Source organism: Panthera leo, chromosome B2 (genome assembly GCF_018350215.1).
Source record: "Panthera leo isolate Ple1 chromosome B2, P.leo_Ple1_pat1.1, whole genome shotgun sequence".
Lineage (NCBI taxonomy): Eukaryota > Metazoa > Chordata > Mammalia > Carnivora > Felidae > Panthera > Panthera leo.
In genome coordinates this window covers 31,957,702-31,978,993 of record NC_056683.1, presented here as the reverse complement: position 1 = coordinate 31,978,993, position 21,292 = coordinate 31,957,702, and the positions used below count along the sequence as shown (strand labels likewise).

The following is a 21,292-nucleotide window of genomic DNA, read 5'->3' as shown; positions in this document are numbered from 1 at the left end:
GCAGGTAGGAAAGCAGCGCCGGAAGGCTGGTCAACGGCCCAGCGGAAGGAAAAGGGCTTTTTTCCCTCTTAAGAGACGCTCGTTCTTTCCTGCACCCTTGCGTAGTCTTGGAGGGCCCAATCCCTTGGCTCTCCTGTTCCGTTCCCCCTTCCCCACTTGGAAAGGTGGCTCAGCCCTTCCCGCACGCGACCCGCCGGCGGTTGGGCCGGATGCAGGAAGTTTCTAATTGGCTGAGTCGCAGAAGCACCGGGTGAAAAGAGCTCTGCCGGCGGCGCGCCCTAGTCCGGGCGTAGCCAATACCGTACGGCAAAATGGCGGCCCCCAGGTAATTTGGGACGCCCTGAGGAGGCAAAAGCGCCCCCTACTGGTCACAGGAAAGGGAGCCGCAGACTGTGTGGGCGTCACTGGAGATGGGGGCGGGTCTACCACCACTTCCTGCCGCAGGGTGAGGCGTGGTCCGGGCGCCGTACGACAATATGGCCGCGCCTATGTGGCTGTAGGCGGAAACTCGGCGGCTTCCGGTCCAGAGAAGGGCCTGCGGTGGGAGGGGGAAGGAAGGCGGAGGGAACCATGCGAGGTTCTGAGATCAGCAGCGAGGGTCGCCTCGAGAGACCGTTTCTGAGGTGGGGGCCGGACGGTGTGGGGAGCGAAGGCGGGGGCGGGAATGTCGAGGGAGAGGTATTGGGGAGTCCCGGGCGCTGAGTCTGAGGGACAAGCTATGGTACCTTCCTTCCTATCCCTGAAGGGGAGTGGGGTGGCCGGGGGCCGAACTGGGGGAGGGGGACTTGGCGGGAAGCTCATCTAGGGGAAGGGGTCAGACGCCAGGTTGGGATTTGAGAGGAATCGGGACAGCTCACTGCTGGGCTCACAGTCGGTTACAGGTCACAGAGAGAGAATGGGGGAAATTCGGGTGGGGTAAGAGGGAGGGGATTGAGGTGAGGTCTCTCCAACCTGACGCCCCGGTTTGAGGAGCCCCGTCGGAGGGCGGAGTATGAAGATAATTCAAGGAGGAGAAAGGGGAATGGATTATTGGGAGGGAACCTCCTGCACCTCAGAGAGTCTAGGAGTTGGGGGTGATCCTTCAGGATGGGATGAGGGTGTGGATTTGACGTGTTTGAGAGCGAAACGGGGAAGGCTCAGGAGGTGGTGCTGCCGGGGGTGTGGTATCTGCGAGGGAACGTCGAGGGAATCTGGAGTGCAGTGTGGGAGGCGGTCCAGGGGTTGGAAGAATCAACTTGGCAAGTATGAGAATTGGGGAAATGAATGTCTGAGAAGTGGGGCAATGAAGCAGAAAGCTTGGATATCGACAAGAGGGGTGGAGCTGGGGGTGGGGACTTAAGGGTTTCAGGTAGTTTGGGGCTTCCTTATGTAAAGGGCCAGAAAAGCATATGGTACTAACAGTTGCTGGAAGACAGGCAGTTGAGGACACTGTTGGGCAGGGCTGGGTGTTACTGAAACCCAAGATTGGAAAGTGTGTGAGATGAGGGATGGGCTGTGCTGGAGGGGCTCTTTCTGAGGCCCCATCCCCTTCCAGCAGGAGTTCCGAAATCCCCAACACCTCCTCCCTCCGGGGGATTTGATCCCCCATGGCCACCGCTAACAGCATCATCGTGCTGGATGATGATGACGAAGATGAAGCAGCTGCTCAGCCAGGTCCCTCCCACCCACCCCCCAATCCGGCCTCACCCCGGCCAGAAGCCCCTGGCTCCTCTCAGCCCCATGGGGCTGGAGGAAGCAGTAGTTCTGGCGGCAAGAAATGCTACAAGTTGGAGAATGAGAAGCTGTTTGAAGAGGTGAGCTTTAGGGGAGAAGATTCTTGTACCCCAGGGAGGGGGATGGCTGACTGGCTCTCCTGTCCTTTCTTCCCCACTAACCCCACCTCGCCTTCTTTCTCTCAACCCCTCCCCTTGTCTCTTTCCCCCTACCTCTTCCCCTGAATCCTCTAGTTCCTTGAGCTGTGTAAGACGCAGACAGCAGACCACCCTGAGGTGGTCCCATTCCTCTATAATCGGCAGCAGCGTGCCCACTCTCTGTTTTTGGCCTCGGCGGAGTTCTGCAACATCCTCTCTCGGGTCCTATCTCGGGCCCAGAGCCGGCCAGCTAAGCTCTATGTCTACATTAATGAGCTCTGCACTGTTCTCAAGGCCCATTCAGCCAAGAAGAAGCTGAACCTGGCCCCTGCTGCCACCACCTCTGGTGAACCCTCTGGGAATAACCCTCCCACAGACCCCTCCTCGGACCCCACAAATGCCGAGACCACTGCCTCTGAGGCCCCAAGGACCCGTGGTTCCCGGCGGCAGATCCAGCGCTTGGAGCAGCTGCTAGCGCTCTATGTGGCCGAGATCCGGCGGCTGCAGGAAAAGGAGTTGGATCTCTCAGAGTTGGATGACCCAGACTCCACATACCTGCAGGAGGCAAGGTTGAAGCGTAAGCTGATCCGCCTCTTTGGGCGGCTGTGTGAACTCAAAGACTGCTCTTCACTGACGGGCCGTGTCATAGAACAGCGCATCCCCTACCGTGGCACCCGCTACCCAGAGGTTAACAGGCGCATTGAGCGGCTCATCAACAAACCAGGGCCTGATACCTTCCCTGACTATGGAGATGTACTGCGGGCTGTGGAGAAGGCAGCTGCTCGGCACAGCCTCGGCCTCCCACGACAGCAGCTCCAGCTCATGGCTCAGGATGCCTTCCGAGATGTGGGCATCAGGTTACAGGAACGACGCCACCTTGATCTCATCTACAACTTTGGCTGTCACCTCACAGATGACTATAGGCCAGGTAGGGATTAGTGAGATGCCTGTCAACAACCCTTATATGTCAGATGTTTGGTGGAGGGGGGATCTCTCTTGTCCCTTCTTCTAGGGTTTGGGCTGAGTACTCTGACTTTATATCTTCCCACGTAGGCATTGACCCTGCACTGTCAGATCCCGCCCTAGCCCGGCGCCTGCGAGAAAACCGGAGCTTGGCTATGAGCCGGCTGGATGAGGTCATCTCCAAATATGCAATGATGCAAGACAAGAGTGAGGAGGGCGAGAGACAGAAGAGAAGGGCTCGGCTTCCCCAAGCTACCTCTTCCCACTCTGCAGACTCCCCCAAAGCCTCCTTGGATTCTGGTGAGGTATGGAAGGGATAAACCCTCCAGACAGACCTTGTCCTTCCCCTGCACTAGCTAGCAGGGAGTTTAGGGTGACTGACTGGGAAAAGTGCAGAAGGAACCCGAGAACCAGACCCTCTGGGACAAGGGATTCCTTAGAGAAATTCCTTTGTCCCCCAGGGCCCTAGTGGAATGGTGTCCCAGGAGTGCCCTACCACCTCCAAGGCTGAGACAGATGACGAAGAAGATGAGGAAAGTGATGAGGAAGAGGAAGAAGAGGAAGAGGAGGAAGAAGAGGAAGAAGAAGAGGAGGAGGCCACAGATTCTGAAGAAGAGGAGGATCTCGAACAGATGCAGGAAGGTCAGGGGGACGATGAAGAGGAGGAGGAGGAGGAGGAGGAGGAGGAAGCAGGTATGTCAAGGAAACAGTCCCCTCATGTGTCGGTTCCCTCTACTCTTTTGGATGTGAACCACCTGTTTGAGACCCTTCCCTCCCTCCTATTACTCTCAGCAGTATTCTTTCCCCTAGTTCTCATGCTGCCTCTCCCCTCTTTTCTTCTTTTCCAGGCCAGGATGGAGACAAGAGCCCTATGTCCCCACTGCAGCAGATCTCCGCTGAAAAAAACCTGGAATCTAGCAGAGGGATCAGCAAGTCTGTGGGGGAGCAGCAGAACAAAGGACTCATAATGTCACCATCTTCACTGTCAGAAGACGCCTTGGCCCCCTCCAGCATAGATGCTGAAAGCAACGGAGAACACCTTGAGGAGTTACCCCTGGAGGAAGAGAGCCCCATGTCTCAGCTCTTTGAGCTCGAGATCGAAGCCTTGCCCCTGGATACCACTCCTTCCCCTGAGGAGAGGGACGTTTCTTCTTCCAGGAAGCAATCAGAGGACCCCCTCACCACTGTCTTGGAGAATGGAGCAGCCATGGTCACCTCCACTTCCTTCAATGGAGGTGTGTCTCCTCACACCTGGGGAGATTCCTGTCCCCCGTGCAAGAAATCCCGGAAGGAGAAGCAAACTGGAGCAGGGTCATTAGGAAACAGGTAACAATGACAAGGAGAAGAGGGAGGCCAAGGACAGATTGCAAGGGGCTTTCTGAGAGGAGTATTGAGGAACTGGGTCTGCTGGGAAGAGACTGGATGATTCCCCTCCGGCCTCAGGCTCTTCATACCCCTCCACATATTTGTGTTTCTGTCCCTAGCTATGTAGAAAGGCAAAGGGCAGTGCATGAGAAGAATGGGAAGAAGGTATCTACCCTGCCCAGCCCACCTTCTCCCTTGACTTCTATGGCCCCAGTTGCTGATTCCTCGACAAGAGTGGACTCTCCTAGCCATGGCCTGGTGACCAGCTCCCTCTGTAGCCCATCTCCAGCCCAGTTGTCCCAAGCCCCCCATTCACAACCCTCCCGGCCTGGTACTTACAAGGTAAGAGGGGGAGGCAGTTGTTTCCTGACTTGTCTTTCATTGTCTGTTCAGTTTCAGGCACTCCATCTGAATTTTGCACCCACCACATCCTCTCTCGACCTTTTTTCTAACCCCAGTTTTTAATCTCTGAGAAATCCTTCCCTTTGCTTCTTTTACCCCTATATTCCAGACATCTCTTTCTGACTCTGTCTCTCACTCCCCTGCAGATGAGTGTGGCCACACAGTGCGATCCAGAGGAGATCATCGTGCTCTCAGACTCTGATTAGCTGCCTCTACCCCCCACTCCCTGCCTCCAAAATGTTTTGGAATAGTATTTGGAGGATGGTGGGAAACAGATGACTGAGGAAGGGATTGACTGGGCTAATCCCCTTTTGGTGGTGTTTCTTTAAAAAAAAAAAAACAAAAAAACAAAACCTTAAGTTTTACACAGAAACATTAATAAACAATAAAGTTCTTTTCTTATTGTATCCCTGTCTTTTCCTTTTCGTTGTTCTACTCTCACAGCCGATTGGCACCGGCTGTTCTCTGGTTCAAGGTTAGCCTGGGCCTGGACTACCCCTGGAGCTGTCCTTTGTAGCCTGTCCTTAGCCTGCCTCTCTTTGAGTTCCCTCGGCTTCAGGCCTTCCGCTTGCCCTCTGCCAGGCACTAAAAAGAAAGAAGAAAGAAAGAAAAAAAAAGAAAAGAAAAAGAAATGTGTTCCAGCCTCCCGAATGTGCTTTACTTTCTCACTTCGAGCGGTTGGAGTAAAAAGGCCAATCAGGGGCCGACTCAAGGTTATTTGGCCAATCCAGACCCGGAGGAAGGGGGCGGGGTTTCAGGGGGACTGTCTGAAGCTGGGAGAGCAGGGCGATTAGATCCCGCAAACCTGCTAATGGCCACAGCTCAGGGGCGGAGCCTAAGTAGCGACGGCCAAAACCCTTTGCCAATGGGAAGGGCAGGCTTACGGAATTAAAGGGGAATGAGCGCTTCGGCCGAACCATCAAGTCCTGCGTTTTCAGCAGCGGAAGAGACCTGGTACCTTTAAGGTGGAATGAGACGGCTGTTCTTTAAAGGAGAAGTGGTCTAGTCGGCCGAGTAGTGCCCAGCGGCACGGGCGGGGTACCCGTCTGTGCCTTTAAAGCCGGAGGGGCGGGAGGCGGAGCGGAGGCGGAGGGCGGAGGGAGTCGGCGCAAGATGGCGGCGGGAGGGGCCCAGGCTGCGGCTCTGGCCGCCGAGTGAGGGGCGGGGGGGCCCGGGGGCGCGCGGCCCGGTAAGCGGGGACGCGCGGGGTTGGGGGGCGCCTTCCGGGTGGGAGAGGAGGTCGAAGTAGCGCTTGGGGCGGAGCAGAGGGGGGCGGGGTCCTGTGTGGGCGGGGGTAGGTAAGGGGCGGGGCCGAGAGGGCCACGGGGGTGGGCCTTGAAGAGGCGGGGCCGAAAGGGCCAAGGGGCGTGCCTTGAAGGGGCGGGGCTAGAGGTAAGCTGAGGGGCAAAGGGGCCCTGGCTCGCAACAGAGCTGGGGGGGAGGGGGGGGTGCATAGCCTAAAAAGACATGGAGGGAGGGATGGTTTTCGGTACAGGAACAGACTTGCCCCCCTCCTAAGAAAAGGTTGCAAAACACCAGTAAGGTAAATTTTGGAAATTCAGGCTTTCAGGCAAATGGGAAATTCCGAGGGGAGGCGCCCCGCTCCCCAAGAACACCTTATTTCTCTAATCTCCAAAGAAAGAGCACTGGATTAGGAGTCAGGACACCTGTGTTTCCTGGCACTGCCACTTACTGGCTCTGTGACCTTGGATAATCTCGTAATCTTTCCGAGCCTCAGTTTTCTCATCTGTCAAATGGGGTTGAGAGGAATACCTACCTTACAGTGTTGTGGGGAATTACTCGGATAAAGGGTATGAACATGTTTTTAAACTGTAGAGGGAAGGGCTGTGTTATTATGAGATGTTATCATTCTTCTCTCTTTTTCTTCCCAGAGACCCCCCCGGCCGCCCTCCTCCTTCCCTTGTTCCTGTGGCTGGGGGGGTACCCCCTCCCTCCACGCCATGGAGCCATCTCCTCTCTCTCCCAGTGGGGCAGCACTCCCCTTGCCTCTGTCACTGGCCCCACCCCCACTGCCCCTGCCTGCAGCTGCAGTGGTCCACGTGTCCTTCCCTGAGGTGACCAGTGCCCTTCTGGAGTCCCTCAATCAGCAGCGGTTACAGGGCCAGCTCTGCGATGTGTCCATCCGAGTGCAGGGCCGGGAGTTCAGGGCTCATCGTGCTGTCCTGGCTGCCTCCTCCCCTTACTTCCACGACCAGGTTTTACTCAAGGGCATGACCTCCATCTCTCTGCCCAGCGTCATGGACCCAGGCGCCTTCGAGACTGTCTTGGCTTCCGCTTACACTGGTCGCCTGAGCATGGCTGCTGCTGACATTGTCAACTTCCTCACAGTGGGGTCGGTGCTCCAAATGTGGCACATCGTGGATAAGTGCACTGAACTCCTCCGAGAAGGCCGGGCCTCAGCCACCGCCACCACCATCACCACTGCTGCTGCCACTTCTGCCACTGTCCCTGGTGCTGGGGTCCCATCGGGGAGTGGGGCCACTGTGGCCCCTGCCACCATGGGCTCTGTGCGCTCCCATGCCTCCAGCCGAGCCAGTGAGAATCAGTCCCCCAGCAGCAGCAACTACTTCAGCCCCCGAGAGTCCACTGATTTCTCATCTTCTTCCCAAGAGGCATTTGCAGCTTCTGCAGTGGGCAGTGGGGAACGTCGAGGAGGTGGCCCTGTATTCCCAGCCCCTGTGGTTGGCAGTGGCGGGGCTACCTCTGGGAAGCTGCTGCTGGAGGCAGATGAGCTCTGCGATGATGGGGATGGGAGAGGTGCTGTGGTCCCTGGGGGTGGGCTCCGGCGGCCCACCTATGCACCCCCCAGCATCATGCCACAGAAACACTGGGTATATGTGAAGCGGGGTGGAAACAGCCCAGCACCGGCACCCCTCGTTCCCCAAGACCCAGATCTGGAAGAGGATGAGGAGGAGGAAGACCTGGTGTTGACCTGTGAGGATGATGAAGATGAAGAGCTCGGGGGTGGCTCCAGGGTTCCCGAGGCTGGAGGACCAGAGGCTACCCTTAGCATAAGTGATGTCCGGACCCTGACTGAGCCTCCGGACAAGGGAGAGGAGCAGGTCAATTTCTGTGAGTCCTCCAATGACTTTGGCTCCTATGAGGGTGGGGGTCCTGGGGCGGGGCTTGATGATTCCGGGGGGCCAACCCCTTCCTCCTATGCCCCCTCCCACCCTCCGAGGCCCCTGCTTCCCTTGGACATGCAGGGCAACCAGATCCTGGTCTTCCCATCATCTTCATCCTCCTCCTCCTCCTCCTCCTCCTCACAGGCCCCAGGCCAGCCACCAGGGAGCCAAGCTGAACACGGGGCGGTGACCCTGGGGGGCACCTCAGCAGGGAGCCTGGGCATGCCGGGTGGTGCTGGGGGGACCCCTGGAGGGGCAGGCAGTGGGGATGGGAATAAGATCTTTTTGTGCCACTGTGGGAAGGCCTTCTCCCACAAGAGCATGCGAGATCGGCATGTGAACATGCACCTCAACCTGCGGCCCTTTGACTGCCCCGTGTGCAACAAAAAGTTTAAGATGAAGCACCACCTGACCGAGCACATGAAGACACACACAGGTCTCAAACCCTACGAGTGTGGCGTCTGCGCCAAGAAGTTCATGTGGCGAGACAGCTTCATGCGCCACCGGGGACACTGTGAGCGCCGGCACCGCCTGGGCGGGGGCGGACCCGGACCGGGAGGGCCCGCTGGGCCAGCCCTGCCGCCCAAGAGAGAGTCTCCTGGAGTGGGTGGGGGCAGCGGCGACGAGGCGAGTGGGGCCACGCCCCAGTCCAGCCGAAGGGTCTGGTCCCCACCCAGTGTCCACAAGGTGGAGATGGGCTTTGGTGGAGGAGGAGGAACAAACTGAAGGGGGGGCTCCTGGAGGCAGCTTTCGGGGAAGAGGAAACCGGGAGCACCAGCCAGGGGCGCTGTGGCCCTCAGGTGATCTCCCACCACGCTTACTGTCTTCCTTATCTCTACCGGACTTGTATATATTTTGGAGGGGGAACAATGTTGCACCATCGGCCACCCCATTCCATCCCTCAGCCCTTCTCCCACAAAGTATCCCTGGAACTAAGTCCTTCCTTTCCCTCAGCTCCAGACTAGGGCGCATATGGTGGGGGGGGAGGGAAAGGGGCTATGGAGCATCCTGGAGTCACAGGGTCAAGGGTCAGGTGGTTGTAGTCTGTACCTGAAGTCTGTGTTTGTGTTGTTGTGGGGACCAGGTTTTGAGCCCCACCCTTGTCCTAGAACCTACCCCACCCCGCTAAGGACGTGCCCTTTATTTCCACCCTAATCCCTCCTATCTCTCCTTGGGGGACCTCCAACTGGATTCTCATTGAGGAGGGAGTGAAGACAAGGAGGGAATATAAGTCGTAAGAATACAAGGTTTTTATTTTAAATCTTATTTTTTTTAAAATGGTGATTAAAATATTTATTGGTCATTTCACTTGGCTTGCCAACAGCCCCTATGTGTTTGCTGGGGATCCGGCGCAGGTTGGGGAAAGCGGAGTAACGGTTCTCTAGGAAGTAGTTTCTGGAAGGAGGGCACGGAGGGGGAGCCTAGGGTTGGGGAGGGTTTCTGGAAGTGGGTGGTGCTGTGTGGTCCAAGAGGGAGGGGCGGGGCGGGGCGGGGCTGAGGTCCCCAGATCAGAACTGGAGATAGTGTTCCGGGATCTGTGCCTGGCCTGTGCGGAAAGCACCTGCCTCCCACGTGGCCTCACCCAACCAGAGGGGATTTCCGGCGACTCTCCAGCCGGCCTTTCAAGGAAAATGAAAGTGAAAGGGAGAAGTGGAGGTTTCAGAGCTGAGCAGATCGCTGCGCCATGAAGCCCCTGTCTCTGCTCCTCTCCATGGCTTTGGGTGAGCGAACCCCGAGACTCTGCCCAAGAACAGGGAAGAGGCGGAGGGAGGTGACCCACCACGCGCCAGATGCTGGGGGTGCGGGACGAGGGTCGCCTGACCTCTGGACCGCTCCCTCACTCGCGCCCCACTCCTCCAGGCTTGGTGACCGCCGTCTCGGCGGGACCCGCGGTGATAGAGTGCTGGATGGTGGAGGACGCGGGCGGGGGCCGCCTGACCAAGAAACCCGCCGCACTGCTGCTGCGCCAGGGCCCAGGGAGACTACCTCCCCGGCCGGACCTGGAACCCGAGCTCTACCTCAAAGTGCGCGGTGAGTCATCCCCGACTCGCCCTCAACTCCCACTTCCACCGAAACCCCCTCCTCTTTAGGTCGCACTGTGACCTCAGGCCTCAGTTTCCCCTTGTAAAATGAGCCTGGATTACCTGCAAATCTCTCACTACTGGGTAGTTTGTGCATTTGGAATTCCCTGGACGCTGCCCTCCCCGTCGCGTTCCTGGTGGTGACTACAGCAGCAACTCCCTTGTCCGCGCTCACAGACCCCGCGGGAGCCCTGCAGGCTGCCTTCAGGCGGTACCCTTCGGACGCCCCTGCGCCACACTGCGAGATGAGCCGCTACCTCCCGCTCCCTGCCTCGGCGAATTGGGCCAGTGGCTTGACCCCGGAGCAGAGCTGCCCTCGGGCCCTGGATGGGACTTGGCTCATGGTCAGCGTGTCCAGCCCGATCTTAAGTCTCTCCAGCTTCCTAAGACCAGAGTCCGAGCCTCAGCCGGAACCTAATCTCATCACCATGGTAACAGGTAGCTGGGACGGGGAAGTGGAAGTGAACGGGTAGATTCTAAGGGTCTAGATCTGCCTGTGACTCGCTCTGTGGAACTTAATTGGAACTAATTGGGGCTTAGTTTCCTTACTTGTAAAGCAAGGCGGTTCGGCTAAGATTAGACAATCTACCGCTAACAGCTTCTTCTGTCTCCTGCCCAGTTGAAAACAACCACCCACAACCTGCGGTTTGGGGGTGGGGCTTCGTGGAGTTCCCAGGGGCAGAGCTTTGGGAAGAGTGGCTGACTTTCCCTACACTGGACGTTGAGTAACTTGTAAGGGAATGGGGTTTGGGAGGGGCTCAGAAGCAGGATAATTTTTTTCTCCTTTCCTCCTGGATCTTTATCTTGCGTTTCACTCTGTTTTAAAAACCAGGGTTCAAGCCCCATCCGTGCCCACATCCGGAACTTCTGCACTTAGCAAAACAAAGGCTCTTGCGCTCTAGAGCGTTGACATTTTCTGACTGCCCCTTTCCTTTAGTTCGTGAGGATGCGCGGATTCTGTGGTCACCAAATGGTGGACTTGGAGGAAGAGACAGGGCAGGAGACCTCATGGTTTCCACTGCAAAGACCCATTTCTGTGCATGGTGCAACGCGGTTTTGACGCCCAGGGGTCTGGCACTTTGCCAGAGAGGAGGCATGAGAAGGAAGTGGGCAGATAAAAACAATCAACTGGGTATCTAGGAGCTCACCCTTCTCGCAGCAGAAGGTGGGTAGGATATGAGTAGTCATTGGCTTCCCTCAATCTTGTGCGACTTTTTTTTAAAGTTTAAAGTTGATTTAAATTTTATGTATGTATGTATGTATGTATGTATGTATGTTAAGTAATCTCTACGCTCAGCCTGGGGCTCGAACTCAAGACCCTGAGATCAAAAGCCATATGCTCTTTGGACTGAGCCAGCCAGGCTTCCCTTGTGCCATTGTTTGTAAATGACACAGCCCAACCAGCAGATAAACCCCAGCTGAGGGCTGTACCCTCCCTTCCCTTCCCCAGGACCGTTTTCCTGCTACCCTCCTCCCTGAGAGTGAATCACCTACAGGACCAGGGAAAGGGACTCAGCAACTGCCTAATCACCTCTGCCTACACTTCTGTTCTTAGCTCCCAGGACCCACCCTAGGCAGGGGCAGAGGCAAACTGCTCCTTGTGGGGATAGTAGCTCTCTCCAGTGGCAAGGAGTATTTCCCAGGGCTCTGGCTTCACTGAGGTGGGGGTGACAACATACTTTTTCTCTGAGTCTGTTTTTCCAACTGTAAAATGTGGATGCTGTTTCCTATCTGCCTTTCTGTTGTTGTGACTATCATATCACTTTGTTAATGTATTCACTGGTTCAGTATTTATTAGCACCAAGGATAAGTTAGGGCCCAGTGGTTCTCAGTCCAGGCTGCAAGTAAGAGTCCTGTTGGAAGTTTCTAAAATATTCTGAATATAGGGGCGCCTAGGTGGCTCAGTCGGTTGTGTTAGCCTCTTGCTTTAGGCTCAGGTCATGATCTCATGGTTGGTGAGTTCCGGCCCCGAGGAGGGGATTTTCTCTCTCTCTCTCTCTCTCTCTGCCCCTCCCTCATTCATGTACCAGAGCTCACTCACTCTCTCAAAATAAATAAACTTAAAAAAATAATAAAATACACTGAATCCTACCACTCCAGGAGAATTAAGTCAGAATCTTGGGGTAGCCCTGGACATTCTTAAGAGTCAGGAACACGATCAGGGGGCACCTGGGTGGCTCACTCAGTTAAGCTGCTGACTCTTGATTTCCACTCAGGTCATTATCTCAGGATTCCTGAGTTTGAGCCCTGGGTCAGGCTCCGCAGGACCCTGTCTGTCTCCCTCTCTCTACCCCTTCCACTTGTGTGTGCTCTCTCTCTCTCTCCTCTCTCTCTCTGGAAAACAACAAAAAAAAGGTGATCAGATGTAGATTCTGCTCTCTAGAAGGTTCTCAGCAGGTTTGTCATGGGTAATTGTAATGTAGAGTAGAAAGCAATTTGGGCCATTAGAGTAGTACAGATAGGGAGCCATGAGAGCGCCCAGGAGGGACAATTTTCTGCTTCTCACAGACCCCTGGGGGTAAAAACTAGTTGCTGTGCTCAGTCTTCCTTTTCAAGCATTTCTGCTTGATTAGGGATTTAAGAAAATGAAAGTTGTTTTAACGTAAAATTTAAAATGAATCTTTCTAGTGTCACAGATCATTGGTAATTTTGCTAATACACATTTAGACAGTATTTCTTATCAAATACTTCAAAATGTTTGTTGACAAATACACTGTCCTAACACAGTTTGTGTGTATGGTATTTAATTCTCATTTTTTTAAAAAACAATTGTGGGGCGCCTGGGTGGCTTGGTCAGTTAAGCGTCCGACTTCGGCTCAGGTCATGATCTCACGGTCTGTGAGTTCGAGCCCCGCGTCGGGCTCTGTGCTGACAGCTCAGAGCCTGGAGCCTGTTCAGATTCTGTGTCTCCCTCTCTCTCTGCCCCTCCCCTGTTCATGCTCTGTCTCTCTCTGTCTCAAAAAAAATAAATAAACGTTAAAAAAGAAATTAAAAAAAAAAACAAAAAAACAATTGTTATGGGAAATTTCAAAGACCTATAAAAGTAGAGAGAGTGGTATAATGAACCCCCATAGGCCCATCACCCATCTGTGTAGATATCGTTGTTCCACCAATCCTCCCCCCACCTATTTTCTTTTTTTGGTGTTTTAAAGTATATATATACCAGGCATCATATGATTTTACTCCTAGTTACTTCAGTAAGCATCTTTATCAAATAAGGACTTAACAAAAATTTACAGGGGCACCTGAATGGCTCAGTCGGTTGAACATCCGACTTCAGCTCGGGTCATGATCTCACAGTCTGTGTGTTCGAGCCCCGTGTCGGGCTCTGTGCTGACAGCTCAGAGCCCGGAGCCTGCTTCAGATTCTGTGTCTCCCTCTCTCTCTGACCCTCCCCCATTCATGCTCTGTCTCTCTCTGTCTCAAAAATAAATAAACATTAAAAAAAAAATTCAGAAAACCATTGGGGTACCTGGGTGGCTCAGTTGGTTAAGCTTCTGAATCTTGATCTAGGCTCAGGTCATGATCTCACTGTTCATGAGACCGAGCCCCACATAGGTCTCTGCGCCGACAGCTCAGAGCCTGCTTGGGATTCTGTCTCTCCATCTCCCTCTGTTCCTCTGCTGCTCGCACTCTGTCTCTCAAAATAAATAAACTTAAAAAAGGAAACATTGTCATAAACAAACCACACAATAATTCCTTAATATCAGTTAATTCCTAGCCCATATTAAAATTTTCCCAGTTGTCTCAGTGATGTTATTTTACAGCTGGTTTGCTTGAATCAGGGTCAAAAACTGTTCTATATATCATATTTGGTTGTTGCATCTACTTGGGTTGCTTTAACAAAATATCACAGAATAGATGTCTTAATATTTATTTTCCCACAGTTCTGGAGGCTAGAAGTCTGAGATCAAGTCTAAGATTAAGGTGTTCGCAGGGTTGGTGTCTGATGAGAGCTCTCTCCTTGTGGTTGCAGATGGCCACTTCTGGTTGTGTCCTCATGGAGGAGAGAAAGTGAGCTCTGGTGTTGCTTCCTTTTCTTAAAAGGACACCAGCATATCAGGTTAGGGCCCTATGTTAATGATCCCATTTAACCATTATCACCTCTTCACAGCCCCTATCTCCAAATACAGCTTAGTCTGAACAACTGTGTGTATTGGGGGTGGGGGGTGGCTATAGGCGCTGACCCCGCCCCCAGCAGTCGAAAATCTCTGTGTACTTGACTTTCCCAAAACTTAACCATTCATAGCTTACTGTTGACTGGAAATCTTACTGATAATGTAAACAATGATTAACACGTTTTTTTATATGTATTACATGCTGTATACTTATAGTAAGCTAAAGAAAAGAAAATATTATTAAGAAAATTAATCATAGGGGCGCCTGGGTGGCTCAGTCGGTTAAGCGTCCGACTTCGACTCAGGTCATGATCTCACGGTTTGTGGGTTCCAGCCCCGTGCTGGGCTCTGTGCTGATGACTTGGGAGCCTGGAGCCTGCTTCGGAGTCTGTGTCTCCCACTCTCTCTGCCCCTCCCCTGCTTGTACTCTGTCTCTCTCTCTCTTAAAAATGAATAAACATTAAAAAAAAAAAAAAAAGAAAATCATAAAGAAAATACATTTATAGTATTGTACTGTAAAAAAAACCCCAAAACCCTGCATATAAGTGGACCCTCACAGTTCAAACTTGTGTTGTTCAAGAGTCAACAGTTTAGTCACACTGGCCAGGAAGGCTTCAACAATGAACTTGGGGGGTGGGGTGGGGCGCGTATCACAGGCATTCAGTCCACAACAGTTTTGTCTCTTGTCTCTTTTATTCTATAATTGCTCCCCCCAGCCCCCCAAATGGTACTGGTTTGTCACTTGTTCTGTAGAATTTCCTACTTTCTGTATTTGGCCAAGTGTTTCTTCATCGTGTCACTTGATTAGGTTTGGATTTAAATTTTTTTCTGTAATACTTTATAATAGTTGTTACCATTCACTTTATTAACAGCAAAGCAAAAACCTATGTAATACAAGCCATAAAAACAAGTACAAATTTCCATTTGTATTTTTCAGAGTCCAGTTTGTAGGATGCAGGTCTAAAATTGCTCCATCAACCCATTTTAAAGTTTATTTATTTATTTAGTGAGAGAGAGCGGGGGAGGGGCAGAGAGGGAGAGAAGGAATCCTCAACAGGCTCCGCACTGCCAGCGCAGAGCCCGATGTGGGGCTTGAACCCCCAAACCGTGAGATCATGACCTGAGCCCAAACCAAGAGTCGGACACTCAACCAACTGAGCCACCCAGGTGCCCCTCCATCAACCCATATTAAAGAGCACTGTTAGCTTCAGGGTTAACCTGTAAAACCTTCAGATTTTGTTTATTAAAATCGTATGGGTTTTTGACAATTCAAGAGTCTGTTTTGGATTTTAATAAACTAAGTGAATTACCTAGTTTTTTTAAAATTTATTCAACAAAAACTCCCATAACATTGAGAGAAGTTTAACCTTGTAGTACTCAGAAACTAGGATTAAAAATTGCATGATCACAAGAGAAGAAAGAGGACTTTTATGGGAAGGACCCAAACATCCTGGGAGGAGGTAGCAGTGGACCTGACCCTGTGGGACATGAAGTATTTAGATGTTTGGGAGAAAATGGGGAAGGACATTATAAACCGAAGGAACCTATGACCATAGCAAAGAATGGCCCAATGATTAGAGTTTCTTTCTTTTTTAAAAATTTTTAAAAAAATGTTTATTTTTGAGAGGTGGGGGAGGGACAGAGAAAGAGGGAGACACAGAATCTGAAACGGGCTCAGGCTCTGAGCTGTCAGCACAGAGCCCGACGCGGGGCTCGAACTCACGAGTTGTGAGATCACGACCTGAGCCGAAGTCAGACGCTTAATCAACTGAGCCACCCAGGCGGCCTGATTAGAATTTCCACTAGTCACAAGAAAGGGATTCTCTGGAGCCAGTCCTTAGGGTGCAAGAGAAGTCTGGACAGATAGGTTGGCAGGTGGATTATCAAGTACCCTGAGATCTGGGCTTTATAAGTGATAGTGAACCATCAGAAGTGTGTGTGCCATTGTCCCAAAAGCCAGCCTTTTTTTAACTTAATTCTTACAAAAGTAGGCAAGGATCAGATCACTGGACTAATGAGAAAAATATAGATTAAGTGATTTCTTCGAGATACCCAGCAAGTCCGTGGTGATGATGACGACAACAGTAATGAAAATAGTTAACACCTGACATTCACTGAGCATTTTCTATGGCCAGGTCTTATTCTAAGCATTTTATAGACATGATCCCATTTATTCCTCTCAACAGCCATAGGAACTAGGCACTGATATCATCTCCACGTCAGAGATGAAGAAATCTGAGACAGAGCACTTTGGTAACTTGTCCAAGAACAGCTTGTAAGAAGCTAGGCCAGGAATGGAGCCTGGGCCATTTAGCTTCAGCCTGTGCCTTCAGTTGCTGGCTTCCTAGGCAGCTGGGTTTTTTAAACAGGGAAGTGACTGGATCAGAATTGTAGCAACACTGTGTGGCTCCAGTGTGGATGATGAATCGAAGAAGAGAGAGACCAAGGATAGGAAGGCCCGAGAGGAGGTTGTAATTGTCCAAATGTATGTTGGTGAAAACTTGAGTTGGAAACAGGTGAGGTCTGTTTGGAAGACAGAATTAGGGCCTGGTTGGGATAGTACACAGTACGTTATTGTTTGGCAATTTGCTCATCTGTCTCCCTTACTAGACTGTAAGAAATCTGAAGGCAGGGACTGCCTGTCACTGCTCAGTCCTCTGCCTTGAACATCACAGGTACTCAATAAATATTAGTTGAATGAAAGCATTAGAGAGGATGGAGTCTTAGTGACTCCAAGCTCTTTAGCATGGGGAGTGGGGGGGTGCGGGGCTGGTGGTGATCATTCATCAAGGCAGAGAGAATGGGCATTGGAGCAGGGGGAGGGAATGTTGATGGGGAGAGATGCTGTCGAGTTGGGGCACGTTCAGTTGGTCTAGCTGATGGTCGAGTGTAACCACAGCAAACACTTTGGTAGGCTTACTGTATTCTGGGTACCGTTCTAAGTGCCTTTCACATATAGGTGCCTTTGTTATCCAGAATCAGGAAATGAATAATGCTGGGTAGCAAGAGGCATTATATGATTTAACCTTCACTACGACCCCGTAAGATAGGCACTGTGATCATCATCATTATTCCCACTTAGGAGATTCAGCTAAGCCACGGAAAAGTGAAACAACTGGTCTACAGGACCATATAAATAGCAGTCAAAAAGTACTCTGTACAGCACCATAGGATTGACATCCCTGAGTCTTCACAGTCTTCACCAGTGACAAGAGCGAGCTTTAAGGCTTTAAGGCCTCAAAAGCTCTTTAAAGCCTAAGGCTCTTGAAGGGTGGTGCATGGGGACTGGGCTGGTTCAGGCTATGTCAGAAGTGCTCTCAGAGCCCACTGAGTGGGCTGTGTGCTCAGCCCGGCCTTCAAGGACTGTCCCCACTCCCTGCCCCTATTCATCTCTAGCTGTATCTGCTCACTCTCAGCTACTTTGGGTCCCACCCAGTCCCAGAACAAAGGGGATTTGCAGGGAGGACTAGAAGATGGAATCAGAAAAGGAGGTGTTCTCTGAGGGCTGGGTGAATTCTAGTTGTATCTTCCCTATAACTCTATTTGTCTGTTTTTCCCTTTCTTTTTCTCTCCCTCATGCCCTTTCCCCTCCCTCCTCTCCCCATCTTCCCCAGCTGTGCTGACTGTCCTCACCCACACCCCCACCCCTCGGATCCGACTGGGACAAGATGCTCTGCTGGACTTGAAGTTTGCCTACATGCCCCCCGCCTCTGAGGCCGCTACATCTCTGGCCCCAGGTCCCCCTCCCTTTGGGCTGGAGTGGCGACGCCAGCACCTGGGCAAAGGGCACCTACTCCTGGCTGCAACGCCTGGGCTGAGTGAGCAAATGCCACCTGCCCAAGAGGGGGCAGTGGCATTTGCTGCTTGGGATGATGATGAGCCGTGGGGTCCGTGGACTGGAAATGGGACCCTCTGGCTGCCTGCAGTGAAGCCCTTCCAGGAGGGCACCTATCTGGCCACTGTACACCTGCCATACCTACAAGGGCAGGTCGCTCTGGAGCTTGCTGTACAGAGTGAGTTGGGGTCCAGGGGTTCCCACGGGTAAAGGATGGGCACTGGCATTATGGGGACATCATGATGGAAGAGGGATAGGGGAGAAGAGGGTGCTGGGTGAGTGATGGGAGGTAGATTGGGGTCCCTGGGCTTCAGAAGGGCAATGGTGGAAGTCCCTGGGAATCTGAGTGACTGGGATAAAGGTTCCCAAATCTGAGGAAGAGGCGTCCCTGGGATTGAGGGTTTTAGCGTGGGAATCCCTCTGAAGCACCAGTGGGGAGACAGCGGGTTCCTCATCCTAGGAGAGAAAAACTCAAACCCAGTTTGGGGGAAGCCATGGGGCAAACTGAGGGTCTCCAAGGGAGGACAATGTGGATTGATTCCCCCCATGCTCCTTTCATGTTTTCTCCCCAGAGCCACCCAAAGTATCCCTGACACCGGCACCTCTTGTATGGGCTACCCGGGGGGAGGCACCCCCCCAGTTGCAATGCCTCGTGTCCCACTTCTATCCCTCTGAGGGTCTGGAAGTGGAGTGGGAGCTCCGGGGTGGCCCAGAGGGCAGCTTTCAGAAGGCTGAGGGGCAGAAGTGGCTCTCTGCCCTGCTCCACCACTCAGACGGCACCGTCAGCCTCTCTGCGCACCTGCAGCCGGTCCCCATAACTGCCGAGCATCATGGGGCACGCTATGCCTGTCGTGTCCACCACCCCACTCTGCCGGCCTTGGGGCGCAGCACAGAGGTCACCCTGGAGGTGGCAGGTAAGAGCCAGGAGGAGGATGGAGTGACCGGGGCGGGGAGGGGGGGCAGGGGAGGGGGCGGGCGCCCTGGGAAGATACTAAGGGGTTCACTTTTCTCCCTTCCACCTGCCAGGTCTGTCTGGGCCCACCCTGGAGGATGGTGTAGGCCTCTTCCTGTCTGCCTTTCTCCTCCTTGGGCTCATCAAAGCACTGGGCTGGGCTGGTGAGTGTGAGTCCCACCTAGACCCTGACCCCCACTGTGACCATGACAGTCCCTGCCTACTACCAGAAGCCTGATACCTATCCCTCTCAATCTCATCTCCCCCATCCCATCCCATCCCTCACTCCCCCATCCCATCCCTTCTCAATCTCTCTCCACAGCTGCCTACATGTGTACTTCGAAGGATTCAAAGGAGAAGGTAATAGCTCTCCTCTTCTTTTCTTTCCCTTTTCATTTGAGACCCTCCCTGCAACTCCTCACTGGTAGAGGAAGGCTCTGGCTTCCACTGGCATGGTGGGCAGAACCTGAACTTGGAATTCACACACACCTGGGTTAACTCCTGCTACGTTGAATATTCCACTTAACCAACACCTCAGTTTCCTTGGGTGTGAGGGTAAAAAAAAAAAAAAAAATTAGGCAGCACTGTCCAACAGAAATATGATACAAGCCACATATGTACATTTAAATAATCTAGCAGCCACATCAAAAAGGTAAGAAGAGGTGCACCTGGATGGTTCGGTCAGTTAAGCGGCTGACTCTTGATCTCAGCTCAGGTCTTGATCTCAAGGCTTTGAGTTCAAGTCCTGCATTGGTCTGCACACTGGGCATGAAGCCTACTTAAAGAAAAGCAAAAAAAAAAAACCAAAAAACAAAAAACATCAAAAAAAAAACCCGGTAAAATTAATTTTTTAAGCGATTAATTTTGAGAGAGAGAGAGAGAGCATGTGCACACGTACAAGTTGGGGGTTGGGTAGAGAGAGAGAAGGGAGACACAGAATCCGAAGCAGGCTCCAGGCTCTGAGCTGCCAGCACAGAGCCCAACGTGGGGCTCGAACTCACGAACCACGAGATCATGACCTGAGCCAAAGTCAGATGCTTAACTGACTGAGCCACCCAGGTGCCCCTAAAATTAATTTTAATAATACTCTTTCAGACTAGGCACATTTCAAGTGTTCACGAGACACATGTGGATGGTGGCTACTGTATAGACAGCAGAGCCTCTGAAGGCTGTTGGGAGGATTAAGCAAAAGCCCTTGGCAGTATCTGCCAGGCAGAAAACCCCCTGAAACTGTGAGCCCCATTCTTCTGCCACCCTCTGTGCCCATGATGGTGCATTTATCTCTGGACTGATCATGAGCATTTCACGTCACTTCCTAAAACCCGGCATTCCTCACCTCCTTTTTATTTCTCTTCCAGAAAGCCCAGTGAGAACACTCACCACCATCCTGGGGAAGCCGCCGTCATCTCTGGTTTGAGCTACTGTACTAGCTCCACCAAATAGTACACCATCATCTGCTCATGCTCCCTCCAACCCCTCTCTCTCCAAGGAGCGGCTGGAATGCTTTTTTTAAAGGACACAAATCTATAGCATTTCCTTTCTTAGAGCTCTAAGGCAGTGGTTCTCGATTTTTGTTGTTGTTGTTTTTAATCTCCGGACCACTTAAAACCGGTCAGGAACTCTAAAGAACCTTTGCTTATGTGGGTTATAAACTAGATATTAATGATACTAGAACTTAAAACAGAAAAATTTAACACAAGAACACATAAGCACGCATTCCATTAGCTGTGAGGACGATGAGGTCAATACTCAGCTGCTGGAAAACTCCACAGTACATTGTTTTTAGAGAATGAGAATGAAAAAGGCAAGTAACATCTTAGTATTGTTATGAATAGCCTTAATTTCACAAACCCACTGAAACAGTCTCCAGGACCACTGGGACAGGCGTCACATTTGGGGAACCAGTGCTCTAGAAGCTAAATCCGTTCTTGTCCTGGCCTGTGCATCTCCCACGTTGGAGCCACTGCTTGCCTCTTCAACCCCACCTGTGCCCTCCAGCCCTCCCCTCAATGTTCACCACACCGATGGCTATTCCTTTTCCAACGGCTCCCACCTTCCCTGGTCTGTTCCCTTTGTCTGTTCCGCCCTCGCCCTCTCTGGGCTCCAGGACAGCCTCGCTATTCCCTCAGACCGCTGCGTGTTCCTCCTGTGCGGTTCATCAGTTGTATTTAAGTGATTGTACGAGTCGTTGTTAAATGCCTGTCTCCCTTTCCGGACCGTCGGCTCCTCAAAGGCAAGGACGTGCCTGTCTGTCCACTGCTGTGTCCCCGCTGCGGCACAGGGCCGGGCGCCCACTGGAGGGCGCTCATCAGAAGAAATTAGTCTTTTTTACATCCTAAGTATTGAACAGCAAGTGTTGGATCAGGTAATTACTGGACGAAGGAAGCGGCGGCTTGGCCTAGGGACGTCCGAGGGGCAGGACAGTCGGCCAGGCCGCTGGAATAAAGTTATGCTCTGGTGCTCCCAACACCGTGTCTCCTTCCACCCCACGGGTCCCCTCTGCAAGCACAGACTCTTACAGTCACTTCTGGTTCCTGCCAATCACCCCGACCTCTCAAACGTTTTGGCGACACCCGATCC

At 52.5% G+C, this 21,292-nt stretch overlaps 3 protein-coding genes across 7 annotated transcripts; all 3 read left to right on the top strand.

Moving 5' to 3' along the window:
• Positions 1-304: 304 nt before the first annotated feature.
• DAXX (death domain associated protein) lies at positions 305-4,987 on the top strand. 4 transcript variants are annotated; one of them, XM_042938435.1, is made up of 8 exons: positions 305-325; positions 1,535-1,793; positions 1,947-2,778; positions 2,904-3,118; positions 3,275-3,506; positions 3,662-4,139; positions 4,298-4,520; positions 4,727-4,987. In XM_042938435.1, the coding sequence occupies exons 2-8, from the start codon at positions 1,587-1,589 to the stop codon at positions 4,784-4,786; spliced, it is 2,247 nt and encodes a 748-aa protein (XP_042794369.1). In that variant the 5' UTR covers positions 305-325; positions 1,535-1,586; the 3' UTR covers positions 4,787-4,987. The 4 variants fall into 4 exon arrangements, with proteins under 4 accessions (XP_042794369.1, XP_042794366.1, XP_042794365.1 ...); XM_042938432.1 differs by lacking the exon at positions 305-325 and adding an exon at positions 513-623 and having other exon boundaries at positions 1,538-1,793; XM_042938431.1 differs by lacking the exon at positions 305-325 and adding an exon at positions 513-623.
• Positions 4,988-5,087: 100 nt separating this feature from the next.
• On the top strand, positions 5,088-9,034 carry ZBTB22 (zinc finger and BTB domain containing 22). Its single transcript, XM_042938438.1, has 2 exons — positions 5,088-5,769; positions 6,473-9,034. The coding sequence occupies exon 2, from the start codon at positions 6,542-6,544 to the stop codon at positions 8,450-8,452; it is 1,911 nt and encodes a 636-aa protein (XP_042794372.1). The 5' UTR covers positions 5,088-5,769; positions 6,473-6,541; the 3' UTR covers positions 8,453-9,034.
• Positions 9,035-9,258: 224 nt separating this feature from the next.
• LOC122219769 (TAP binding protein) lies at positions 9,259-21,179 on the top strand. 2 transcript variants are annotated; one of them, XM_042938441.1, is made up of 8 exons: positions 9,261-9,447; positions 9,587-9,757; positions 9,985-10,245; positions 17,540-17,938; positions 18,333-18,674; positions 18,787-18,876; positions 19,035-19,072; positions 20,071-21,179. In XM_042938441.1, exons 1-8 carry the CDS (start codon positions 9,411-9,413, stop codon positions 20,080-20,082), a joined length of 1,350 nt encoding a protein of 449 aa, XP_042794375.1. In that variant the 5' UTR covers positions 9,261-9,410; the 3' UTR covers positions 20,083-21,179. The 2 variants fall into 2 exon arrangements, with proteins under 2 accessions (XP_042794374.1, XP_042794375.1); XM_042938440.1 differs by lacking the exon at positions 19,035-19,072 and having other exon boundaries at positions 9,259-9,447.
• Positions 21,180-21,292: the final 113 nt, after the last annotated feature.